The following is a 13,309-nucleotide window of genomic DNA, read 5'->3' on the forward strand; positions in this document are numbered from 1 at the left end:
AAGCAAATTTTCAACAATCCCCTACATGAATGAGAATTTTCTCACCATTTTAAAAATGACTTGAAGATTTATTAAGAGATAATGATCTGATAAATTACTGGTTAGCTTTTGTCTTTGAACCTTCTTTAGTAAAATATTATCGGATTTACTCGGCTAAATAGTAAACACAGTTTCTTGAACTATTTAGCCTTCTATGTAAACCAAGACAATATATAGTTCTCTACCTAGAGTTTTTTTTTATTCTCACTATTGTGTTTATTTTATCATTGAACAACTCTTAGATTCATGAGTGCTTTAAAAAATCAAGTCTTTATCAAGATTCTTAAAGAAATTGTCATATTTATTACTCATATAAGTGATATTTTATTAAGAGTATTATGTTATACTTCAATTGGTGTACCAAGATATAAAAATTATTAAAATATCAGCTCATCCTTTAACATGTTGTAGCTAACACTTATCTCAACATAAGAATAAGCAGGAAACAATAATTTCCTATTGCTATCGAAAATTTTTATATGACTTAGTTTTTTATTTGAACCTATTTCTTAGGATCTCTAATAAACTAGATATAGTTATCATTATTACACTCTTTCATCTTTTAAAGGCTTTAAGTCTATTTCCCTTGATGAATTATACACAAGCTTTTTCTGAAAAACTTTTGGTTAATGAATCCATAATATTTTCATTTAACTTTACATAATCAATGGAAATAATTCTATTTGAGAGAAAGTGTTTAACGGTATTATGCCTATGATGTATATATCTTTACTTACTATTATACATACTACTTTGTGCTTTTTTAATTGCTAACCGACTATCACAATGAACATAAATAGTTGACACTAGTTTTGGTTAACATGAAATATCCTCTAAGAAATTTAAAATACATTTGGCTTCCTCTCTAACTTTATCAAGAGCAATAAAATCTAATTTCATCATGGATCTAGTGATACATGTTTGTTTGGTGGATTTCCATAACACAACTACCCCACCAAATATGAAGACATATCCACTTGTGGATTTTGAATCTTTAGTGTCAGATATCCAATTAGTATCATTATATCTTTCTAATATCGATGGGTGACTAGTATAGTGTAGCCCATAGTCCAAGGTGTATCTCAAATATTTGAGTCCTATTTTTATTACCGTCCAATAATTTATTCTTGGATTACTTATAAATTTACTTAGTTTATTAACCATGAAAGCAATATCAGGCCTTATACAGTTGATAGCGTACAATAGGCTTCTAATTATTCAATAATATCCTAATTAGTTTATTCTCTTACCTCTATTATTGGACAGATGTATACTTATATCAATCAGTGTTTTGACAAAGTTATTATCACCTTTAAAACGTTTTTTCATGGATTCTCTGAACATAATGAGATTGGGATAATACTAATCCATCATATGTCCTAGAAATTTGTATTCGTGTGACATCTACAATACCCAAGTCTTTCATATCAAACTTGTTAGTTAATATTTTTTAATAGACTTGATCATATGATCATTGCTATCCAGAATTAGCATATCATCCAGATAGAGACATGTAATGACATAAAATTTATTTGTTTTTTTCATATAAATACATTTATTAATTTTGTTAGTATTGTACTTACTTGAAAACATAACCTTGTCAAATTTTTTATGTCATTGTTTAGGTGTTTGTTTCGAACTATATAATGATTTAACAAACTTACAAGTTTTTTTTTGTCTATTGACAACAAACCCTCGAGTTGATCCATATAAACCTTCACGTCAAGTTCACCATTTAGAAAGGTTATTTTTATATTTATTTGATATACTTCAAGCTTATTAATAGTTGTAATGGATATTAACGTTTGTATGGAAGCTATTCTTGACATAAATAAATATGTGTCAAAATATTCCACATCTTCTTATTTTCTAAAACCTTTAACAACAAATCTAGCTTTATATTTATCAATAATGCCATCATTTTTTATTTCTTTTGAAGATCCACTTATGACCTATTGGTTTACTTTCAAGAGGAAGATCCACTAGTTTTCATATATGATTATTCATAACGGATTCAATTTTACTATTGATTGCATCCTTTCAATAGGAAGCTTCCGGACAAGATATTGCTTCAAAGTAGGTTCGAGGTTCATTTTCTAACAAATATGTTAAAAAATTAGGACCAAGTATTTTGATCATTTTTATTCTTTACTCCTTTTAAGCTCAACTTCATCATTTTTTGATTGATAATGATCACTTGAGTTAGCCGTAATTGTTCTCTTAAGTGAATGATTTTCTCGTTATTTCTTCCATGAAAACACATCTTTAAAGTATGCAACTTTTCTTTATTCTATAATAGTATTAGGATGATTATCCTTAATACTTGATTTGTGTATAAGAAATTGATATGCACTACTATATATATATATGATAAATGCAAAATCTGTAGTTTTAGGTCTTAGCTTGATCTTCTTAGTATCAAGTATTGCTACCCTCGTAAGATATCCCACACTTTGAGATATTTATATGAATATCTTCTACCTCTTTACAATTCATATGGTGTTTTTTCAAACTTTTTATGGAGTAATTTGTTAAGTATGTAATTAGCAATTAAGAATAACTTCTCATATAAGTTCTAAGGTGCTCCCAAACTTATCAATATAACATATCATTTCTTTTAATGTTCGATTCTCACATTCCATAATGTCATTTTATTATGGTGAATAAGGAGTAGTAGTTTGATAGATAATAACATTTTGAGAACATAATTTATCTATTGATGCTTCATATTCACCACCTTTATCATTTCTTATTACCTATATCTTCATGTTAAGTTGATTTTCAACTTCATTCTTGTAATGTTTAAACATTTCAAGAGCTTTACCTTTGCTCTTAAGAAAATAGTTATAACAATACTTTATGCAGTCATCTATAAAAGTAATATAATATTTTTTTTCCACCTCTTGTTTGCAAAAATTTTAAATCACCAATATCTGAGTGAATTAAGTTTAAAGGTTCACTACTTCTTTAATTATTTAAAATGAAGATTTTTTTAATTTTGATTCTTCATAAATTTCACACTTATGATTTTTCCAAAAATAATTATTAGTAATAATTCATTATTTATTAATCTTTACATATAATTACCAAACTTGTCATACCACACACATCACAATACTCAAGCAAATAAGAAGAAGAGAAAATCTTATTATTATTCTCATCAATGGATACAATATTCATTACATTTTAAAGAGACCATCACAATTATATCTTTTTTCTACAAACATACAAATTTTAGTGAGTATAAATTTAACTCTCAAAAACCTTATTGAAACCATTTTTGCTTAATAATAAGTCAGACACTATGTTCTTTCTAATATCAATAACATAACTACATCGTTGACGGTAAAAGCTTTTTAGATGTCATTTTTAGTATAACTTTTCTGTCACCTGGTACCTTGGAGGTTGATGAGTTTCTCATGTATAGGTTTATTCATCCAATTTTTTGTAAGTGGAAAACATCCATTTAGTGCATACAAGTCTTATAGCACAATATCAACCATCATTGCTCAAGATTGTTGTTTAAGTTGACTTGGAAATTAATACAAGACAAGTTTATTTCTAAAATTTCATTAGAGAGGTGATCAAACCATGGTGATATTGTTTGAGAAATCCTTTTTCTTAGGGTTTCTAAGTTACCTTTATTTATATAATCTTTAGCTAGAAGCCGAGTCTTGTTGTATATAAAGCACTTGTAATTGAACTTCTTGGAAATTCTTTTCTATTTCACAACAAGCCCTTTTCTTTTGATTTTTGTTATGGAACTTTACCACTTATTTCACAACATTTGATTTTGAGGTACCCAGAAGAGATGGCTCTTCTTTTGAATAATTTATTGTCCTTTTTTATCCTTAACCTAAAAATGAGGTCTTTCAATTTTCATCTCTTTGTGCTTATTTTAAGATAATTCTTGAATTCCAAGATGATGACAATTTTTCAATGATTACAACCACTTGAAATGACTTACTTAGATATATACCTTTAACATATATATCATACAATATGAGTTGAAACTCTTGAACTTAACTTATTATGGTCTTTAAACCAATCATATTGAAATATAGAAATTTATCGACTATGAATTGTTTTCCATACTAGTATCTTTATCTTTGTACTGTTTGCTAAAGCTTCACATAATGATTTTTCATTCTTAATTGAACTATTACACATTATACAGTATATTATCTAACTCATTCAAGATGAAGTTCTTGCACGTGAAATCAATATAATTCCATGCATCCACAGTTACCATAATAGTAGAGTCAGATTTATTTTGTAATGATTTTAGCCCTTTCTTAGTCAAAAACTTTGTCAAGTTTAAGGTGGTAAGATAGAACAACATCTTATTCTTCCACTACTTAAAGTTCAATCCAATGAACATTTCAGTTTTCTCACCATGTATCACAGAAGATGATGGTGGGATCCTTACTACTGAAGTAGCACTTGTCAAAGCAACATTGGTTGGCACAACTAAATTTTAAGTAAAATTAGTAGAAAACATGATATAGTCTATTAAAAGAATAGCTAATAATATTTATAAATATATATTTTTTCTTCACAATAAGCAAGTAATAAAAAAAACTTGTAATAAAGCAACTTAATCAAAAATAAAAATATTTAAACTTTGAAAGATAAAATTAATTGTCATTCCTTTTCTTGGATTACTAAGTTAAGCCTTATTTTGTTCACTATGATTTGTTCAATTATCATTATTTCAAATGTGAAGTATGTCGCATGTGTGGCAGCGTCGCGCGATCGTCCACCCTCAAATGTATGGATATATATTTGTAAATATAGGGCGACAAGGAATTCTTTGTCTCTTAGCAGTGAAAAATGGAATGGGAGTCGCCACCTAGTATTTTGGTCACTAGGAACCCTAACTGGTCTCAGAGATTGGGGTACGGGGACTGGTTGCGTAAAGGAAAGGTATTAACACCCCAAATACGCCCTACCTAAGGTAAGCTGCATTGTTTATTTGTCTGATAAAATTCAAGGTCTCGTGTGTTTCCTAGTTGTTGGTCCATCTATAGTTCAAGAAAAGTCCTCCTCAATAAGGAGATCCTTATCTTATCGGGTGAAACCTAACCGTTCTAACGTCTATGTAAAAAAAACCATATTTTTAATATCAGGAATACATTTTACGTATAAATTCGTAATCCAAATACTAAAAGAAGACAAAAAGATTTTTTTAGAATTTTTGAAATATTGGCCTAGTTCTCATGGCTTGAATAAACTGGTTATTAAAGTCAAAATGCATGCTAATACATATATTGTTTTGAAATTTTCTTTGTTGTGTGAAAATATGTTGTTATAATATATATATATATATATATATATATATATATATATATATATATATATATATATATATTGGAGAGACTAGGCCGTATGCATGAAAACAAAACATTTTTTGAAAACTTGACAAAAAACCAGTTATTTTAATACCGGATTTGTATCTTAACAGTATAAAAATACAAACCGATATTGATCAAAATACAGTAATAAAATTACATAAAATCACATATTTTTTGAAATAATTTTTTTGAAGAATTTTTGTCCGAACGGGCCAGACCCGGCCCAAAAGAAAACTGGGCTGAAATCGGTCCGAAATGGAAACAGACCTACTTTCTACAGGCTGGACTCAGCCCAACCAAACAGTAAGCGGGTACTGTACATGAGTACAGTAACCGGGGGTACTGTACACGCATAGTAATCGGGGTAACTGTACATGAGCACAGTAACCCATTAATTAATTAGCTGGTTACTGTGCATGCACAGTAACCGACTAATTATTTTCTTGCTTGCAGAACGTGCACTGTGCACGTTCTGCATGCAAGAAGATGACCCCTAAACGGTGATAACGGGAAGGGTTACCTGAGATGATGAGCTTGGATAGATGGGCTGACGGTGGTGCTGGTGGTCGGTTTGGCGGTGGCGTTGCTGCGGCTGCTCTTCCTCCTCTCTGTTGTTTTTTCTTCAGCTCTGTTCTCCCCTGTTTCCTTTGTTCCCTCTGTCAACCTTGTTCTTCCTTCTCTGCAGCGGCTTCGTGGAGGTGTTGTTGGTGGTGGAGAGGAAGCCGGTGATGGCAGCTGTTTTCGCTTCCCCTCTGCAGAGGCGTTGCTTCTTCTCTTGGTTTCCTTTGTTCCCTCTGTCAACGCTGTTCTTCCCTCTCTACAGCAGCTTCATAGAGGTGCAGGTGGTAGGGAATGGCTGGGATGAAGATGATGAGCTCTCCTTGGTGTCTGAAAGTGTCTTGCTGCTGCTTTTTTCGTCTGAGTAGAGTTGCAGGTCGCTGCCCTTCTTCAAATGGCGCAGCAACAGGTAGGAGGAAGATGACAGTGGCTGGGAAGCTTGAGGACAACAACTATTTACTCCTTCTTCTTCCCCGTGCAGAGGAGCAGGTGCCGCCTTTTCTTCCAATGGTGCAGCGGCGGGAGGGAGAAGCAGGTGAGCAAGAAAACGACGATCCCTGGCAGTGTTGGTGTGTTTGTATTTCCCTCCCTATGTTTCAGAAATCCTTTCCTTCTCTTCTCTCCGTTCACTCTTCTCTCGTTCAACTTTCCAAAGGTTCCCCTGCTTTCGTTCCTTCTTCTGTGTTTTTCTCCCCTTCTTTTCCTATCTCGTTTCCTCTCTTCCTACCCTTTCGCAGTAGCTTTCTTTGTTTCAAAACTTCCCTCCCCTTTCAGTTTCAAAAGATCCCTCTCTCTCGTTCAAAACTCTACCTCTCGTCCTTTTCATCACACCCTCCCCCCTGTGTTGCTTGTGTTGAGAGCAGTATTTATAGGCTAGAGGGGCGTGGGCTGCTGTTGCGTGTGGGGAGCAGGGCACGCGGCAGTTGGTCGGCTAATGGGTGCGACTAGCAAGGCGCGCGGCAGGTGGTCGGCCAGTGAGTGCGGCTCCCTCGGTTTTGGCAGCATGCGGGAAGAGTAACAGTGTCAAAACGACACTGTTCAAAAATTTTTTTATTGTATATTTTTTTTTATTTGTGGGGACCCAAAAATGGGTTACAACAAAGTGTATTGTATACAAAAATAGTATCATGTGAATAATACTTTCACTAAGTAAGTTCTCAGGAAAGAATGAAGGGGTCATAAATAGCCGTTTAAAACTCAATCTCCTTATATATAACTTTTTAGACTCTACCTATTCACTGCACTAACTTTCTACATATATAAACAATAATGTATATGAGAACAATAACCAACCAGATAATTATTTAAGTATGAAAAATAAGTTTAGAACATAAACTATAAGTTAAAAATAAAGATGTATAGCCACCTTCTAAAATTAAACAAAAGAAAGGGAGGGAATGATAACAAACCTTTTAATTATATCTATATGTGAGAATATAGAAAATTATAGAAAGTTAAATTATAACTTAAATTTTAAAGATGCTAAAAGCATCTTTCACCATTAATCAATATTATTAGTATTATTATTTCACAAGATAAACCAAACAAAGTCTGATATAAAATCTTAAGCCTTAAGATTGTTTTCAAAAGATGTTGTATTATATTAGACCATTGAGCAAGGATGTTTAGTTTATCATAACAAAAGCACATAAAACATAAAACATTGTTAAAGATAAGCCTATAATACATACAATTTTAAATCTATAAACATGAAAAATAAGATTAAAGACAAACATGCTTTCAATATAAATATAATAATAAAAAATATTAGCATGCATGCTAAGCATATATTCAAACTCACAATATATATAAGATCAAAATCCTAGCATGCATACTAGTAATAAAAAAAACAATGTTTAAATTAAAACAAAAAAAAATACTTATTTGTTGAATCACTTTAAAGAAATGAAACTTATGTTGTTGTCAATGATGAATCATTTAAAAGTGCAATATATCTCTCAAGATTCCAGCATCACCATTTTAGTTTAGATGCATTTTTAAATAAAGTCTTTGAACCAAAATAAAAGAACTCAAATATATATCAACAAAATGTGAATCTAACTCTAGATTTGGAAGAAAAAACCAAAGCATAGAAGAGAATGAATATTTTAAAAACGAGTTAAGAAAGAGTGTGAAAAATATAAAAAATTCAAGTTAGAAACTCTTTCTTTACCACTCCCACTCTTTTATAGTGGATTTTGAAAGTTAAAAGTTAAAAAACTAATAAAAGTTAATTACCACCATTATCATCATTTGATTAGTCACTATAAATCAAGAATTAAATATAAAAAAATCAAGAGTTTTTCGAGATTAATTACTCATTTACCTATAATTTTTTAAAATCATATTAATTAAATAAATTTTCAATAAATTCAGCTATCATGCCTTCGGTTAGTTTTAGTATAAGACTTTCTCTAAATCAAGATGCCAACATTTTATTCAAAGATTTGATAGCTAAACTACAAATACATATTAGACAACCAAATAAAAGAGAAAGTAAATGGAAACAATAACTCAATATATAAAGCTTTAGGACTATATGGTTATCCAGAAAATTGGATTCAAGATCAACCAATGATTTCTGTATTGGTTATCCAGAAAAATCTAATGGGTATTTATTATTATTCGATCATAGCACAAGAATTGTTAAAACTAAAAATGTTAGGTTTAATGAGAATGATAAAGTTAGTGGGAGTGAAATATCATGCAATGTAGAAATTCAAGAAGTTAGGGTACAAGTAATTTTTTTTTGTGATTGAAGAAAACTCTTCAACAAATAATATTAATTATTATTGTTTTCACTTTTAATATTACAAAATAATTAATTAGTTTTTGAGAAATATTAGAAAATTTATGGTTTTTTTTATTCATAAAAATGGTTATAGAATATCAATAACAAATCCTGAGTCCTAACTACATAGAATAAAAATATGAAGTTTTTATCTTTTCCCGTTTTTATCTTTTATTTTTTAAGATTTTGTTAATAAAAATGGAAAAACTAAAAGCCGCAAGGTATGTATCACCTAATACAGTCCCCGTGAGTTTTGTTTTAGTGCTTTTGATTTTTAAGTTGAGTTAATAATGCAGGATTTTATTGCAAAATTATTTCATAACAATATTATAGTAAAATAAAAGCAAAACGTTGGAAGTGAAGTCCCCGTGAGTTTTGTTTTGGAATTGAGGTAATTATTTTTTTGTTCGGTTCAGTTTTTATTAAAAATAAAACTGAAATCGGTTTAAATTGACCGGTTTCGGTTCGGTTCTAGGATAAAAACCGGTTCAAACTGGTTTGGCTTGGTTTTTTTAATTTGGCTCTGTTTTTTTAGGTTTGGCTCGGTTTTGTTTTTATTTTTTCAGTTTTAGGCTTATAAAACTGAAACCGAACCGAACTGATCGGTTTTTTTAAAATTTTAATTGGTTTTTTTCACGATTCAATTTTTTCAATTATTTTTTTCTAGTTTTCTTGATTTTTTGATTTTTTTGCTCACCTCGTTGCACCTAATTTTGAAGAGTGGTTGCTTGTGTAGGTACTGTTGGTAAAAAAAAAAAGTTTCATGGAATTAAAAATAATTAATTTAAAGCTAAAATAATTTATTTATTTTTAAAATGCAGTTGGGTCTTAACTCAAAAAATACATGAAAGAGTTTTATATTTATGAATAATATTAGTGTGCAATTTTATTTTATTTTTTGTTATACAGCATAAAATTGTTGGACCTCAATCATTCCATTAAACTTTTTATTATATTATCATGAATATAATTCATTCAAGAATAACTTTAGTTTTTCCACTGCAAATTCAGCTATCATGGCTTCGGTTAGCTTTAGTAGAAGACGTTCTCTAAATCAAGATGTCAACATTTTATTCAAAGATTTGACAGCTGAACGGCAAACACATATTATACAACCAAATGAAAGAGAGAAAATGGAAACAACTCAATATATAAAGCTTCGTGGCGCTATGGTAATGGAAAACAAAGCTTGTTTTCCAGGAAAATTCTCCGTGAAGGCTGGAAAATATGATTTCAACTTCAAATAAATAAAGTTCTAATTGGTAACTAGAAAATGCATAGTTTTACTGCTTGGCTGCTGCCATGGAACGATTATAGCTCAAACTGAAGTTGAAGTAGTTGACGAGCGCATCTCTAGGTGGAAAGCATTCTTTGATGAGAGGGATTTCAAGGAAGTTTTGAGTCCATTCATGAAGAGATGGGAACTTTTGAGCATCCATCAGTTTCATCCCTCCAGCTTCTTCCATAGCATTCAGCCAGAGAGGAATCCAACCCATTACTAGATCCAAATAGCCAATGTTATCATCCCCACTGAAAAATTTCTTCCCTTGAATCTGCTTCTCAAGAAATGTAAATGATTCTAGTGCAGACTCTATGGCCTTCTCCTTTTCTTCTCCCTCTTTCCAGAAAGCCGCAAATGCACCCATCACACACTGTCCCATGACACAGAAAAGGAGGAGATCAAACCATGTTCTAAACGCTTCTCCAAAATAAAGATAGAAGCATGTCAAGCTAAAAATACAATGGAATGAAATTTTCAGTCATGATTTACAATTACATGTTATGTCCAGTTGATCCTGAAAACATTTTCACAAAAGGGAAGAAAATATAGGAACTACAAGAATAAAAATATAAATTCATGCCAAATGCAATCAATATAGGAAACAAAATACTAGAGAATAAAAGATTTAAGTTCGTGCCACTATGTACCTTGTCATCAGCAAATTTAGCCCAGAAACGAGCCATGGCTCTCTCATATGGATCTTCAGGAAGCAAAGGATAATCTTTCCATGTCTCATCTATGTATTCAAGGATGACAAGTGACTCAGCAATTGGTTTGTCATCATGGACAAGCACAGGGACCTTCCTGTGAACAGGGTTGTGCTTAAGAAGCAGGGGACTCTTGTTCAATAAATCTTCTTGTAAGTACTCATATTCCACTCCTTTAAGCTTCAAAGCCCATTCAACCCTTGCGCAGAATAGGCTCTTAGAAGATCCAATCACTTTCACTTCTCCCATGGTATTTTGCAAAGCTTGAACTCAACTCAATATCTGAAGGATAGTTGTTGCAGCATAAGCAGCTAGTGTATAAGGATAGGTTTTCTCTCTTCTTTTATATAGAAAATAGAAGGATCCCATCTTCGTTGGAAGAATATAATAATAATAATAATAATTGCAGCAGCAGCAGCCGCCGGGGATAAGCTCGTCTCAGAGAAGCTACGTGTTTTTGACTTGTAAAAGCATAGGTTGAAGTAAAGATGGCAAATGCAGATTGGAGGAACATCTGGAGGATATATTATATGCTAATAGTAGGAAAGTTTTTATAGGAAAATGGAGTTGATAATATCCTCAACTTGTCTGTTAATATCCTCAACAGAGAAAGGAACGATATGGACATCTGGAGCAATATACACGATTGGATCTTAAGGCACTCTATTCTTTCAAGATCCTTTCATGGTGTTTCCTAGACTTTTCTCAGGTATTGCTGATTTGAGGAAGAAATTGTCAAAACAGTAGTTTTTTACTGTCACCTGTTAACTTTTAGATCAGTCACTAAACTAATCCTTGATTAACCTTTTTGTTCATCCAAATGTAAAGATATTAATGGAAAAAAACAAGATGTAGTCAAAAGACATGTAAGCTTTACTTCTTCTCGTTCCTCCAAATAGTTGCAGCTTACTTCTTGTTGGAACGCCAGTAGATCACAATTATATTGAAGTAATCGGCTAGCGCATCTCTTGGTGGAAGACATTCTTTGATGAGTAGGATTTCATTAAATTTCTGTGCCCATTCAAGAAGAGAAGGAAACTTCTCAGCTTCAACCAGTATTTTCATTTTCTTTTTATTATAATGTTTTGTTCTTGTTACTCGAGAGTTGTGTGCTCAGCAGCTACATGAAGTTGACTCGAATTCTTCTTTTTTTTAATATCTTTTTAAATTAAATATCTTTTTAGTTTTTTTCTCTGTTTTTTTATTGATTGGTATATTAATTAAAAAAGTATTTTAAATATTATTTTATTAAATTTTTACTTTCTTATCATATAAAATTATTAAAATCTTTTCAGATTATCAACAAGTTTTTTTTTTGCATATTATTATGATTGATTTTTTTTAAATTTAATTAATTTATGGTGGTTTTATTTTTTTGTTATTATATGATTTAATAAAATAAAATTATTAAATTCAATCACATTTATAACTTTAATCATATTTTTTTTTACTTATAAAAAACATATTAATAGTGTCTAATTATTTTTTATGTTAAAAGACATTTTAATCTAGTTATATGAACATGTATGGCTCGTAGCAACATCTATGATAGAATTAATTTAGGTTGTGTTTGTTTTTTACTGGTTTTTATGTTTGTGGTGAAACAAAAACGCAACAAGATGTTTGGTAACAAACTAAATTGTGTTTTATACTACGGGGCTTACTAAGAAAATGAGTTTAAAATGCAGTTTTTGTGAAACAGTTTTTTATATTTTTTTAACTGAGTTTCGTAAAATCCTATTTGTTTTTGTGTTTCAAAAGTACTTTTGAAAAAATTTAAAAATTTTGTATTTTTTTTCTTTACTTCAAATTGATATATTTTTTGTGTTTTTTCAAATTATTTTGATGTGCTGGTATCAAAAATAATTTTTTAAAAAAAAATTTCTTTGCTTCAAATTAATATATTTTTTGTGTTTTCAAATCATTTTGATGCGTTGATATCAAAAATAATTTTTAAAAAATAAAAAAATATTATTTTGATGCATTTCAAAGTAAAAAACACTTTAAAACGAAACCGCAACCATACTTTCACCCAACATTTTATTTATATTTTTTGTTATACATAAACTTCAACCATAATTTTTATCAAGTATATATCTAAATCCAACTAACAACAACTAACCATATTTTTTGAAATTTTATTTTTTAAAAACCACAACCACAAAATCTATCTTAAAAAAACAAACTCTTGTAACAAAAGGATCTACACCGGGCTTAGCTTAAACTTCAAATTACAATTATGACATGGTTGGACAGGGCATTCATCTAATGAGTTAATTAATTTCAAGATATTAGTTGACTGCGACAAATTAATGTTATGCAAATAGTGTATTTCGTATGAATCGTTTCTTGAAAGTCAAATAAAAAAATATCTATTTTTGGAGAATTTATACTTTTGGTGCAAGCAGATTATTTGAAGAATATATAAATTTCAATAAAAAATAAAAATAAAAAAAGCTATAAAGAAGTTTTTGCTAGCATCAAACCATAGGTACCATAAGATATTTTTCTAATTTTTTAAGCCATAAATTTCCTTTGTTTAACTTGTTTTATTTTTCATTTTTGTTAAATATTTATA

General features: G+C 30.3%; 1 protein-coding gene across 1 annotated transcript; it reads right to left on the reverse strand.

Moving 5' to 3' along the window:
• Positions 1-9,787: 9,787 nt before the first annotated feature.
• On the reverse strand, positions 9,788-11,304 carry LOC133678940 (probable glutathione S-transferase). Its single transcript, XM_062101461.1, has 2 exons — positions 10,672-11,304; positions 9,788-10,394 (listed from the first exon to the last, which is right to left on the reverse strand). The coding sequence occupies exons 1-2, from the start codon at positions 10,978-10,980 to the stop codon at positions 10,026-10,028; spliced, it is 678 nt and encodes a 225-aa protein (XP_061957445.1). The 5' UTR covers positions 10,981-11,304; the 3' UTR covers positions 9,788-10,025.
• Positions 11,305-13,309: the final 2,005 nt, after the last annotated feature.

This window comes from Populus nigra, chromosome 18 (assembly GCF_951802175.1).
Source record: "Populus nigra chromosome 18, ddPopNigr1.1, whole genome shotgun sequence".
In the NCBI taxonomy this organism is placed as follows: domain Eukaryota; kingdom Viridiplantae; phylum Streptophyta; class Magnoliopsida; order Malpighiales; family Salicaceae; genus Populus; species Populus nigra.

Bases quoted from the DNA above. Each gene is read 5' to 3' on its own strand.
- LOC133678940 (XM_062101461.1), bottom strand. From the start codon at position 10,980: ATGGGAGAAGTGAAAGTGATTGGATCTTCTAAGAGCCTATTCTGCGCA. The intron at 10,395-10,671 runs GTACATAGTGGC...GTCATGGGACAG, and splicing joins CTAAATTTGCTGATGACAAG to TGTGTGATGGGTGCATTTGC.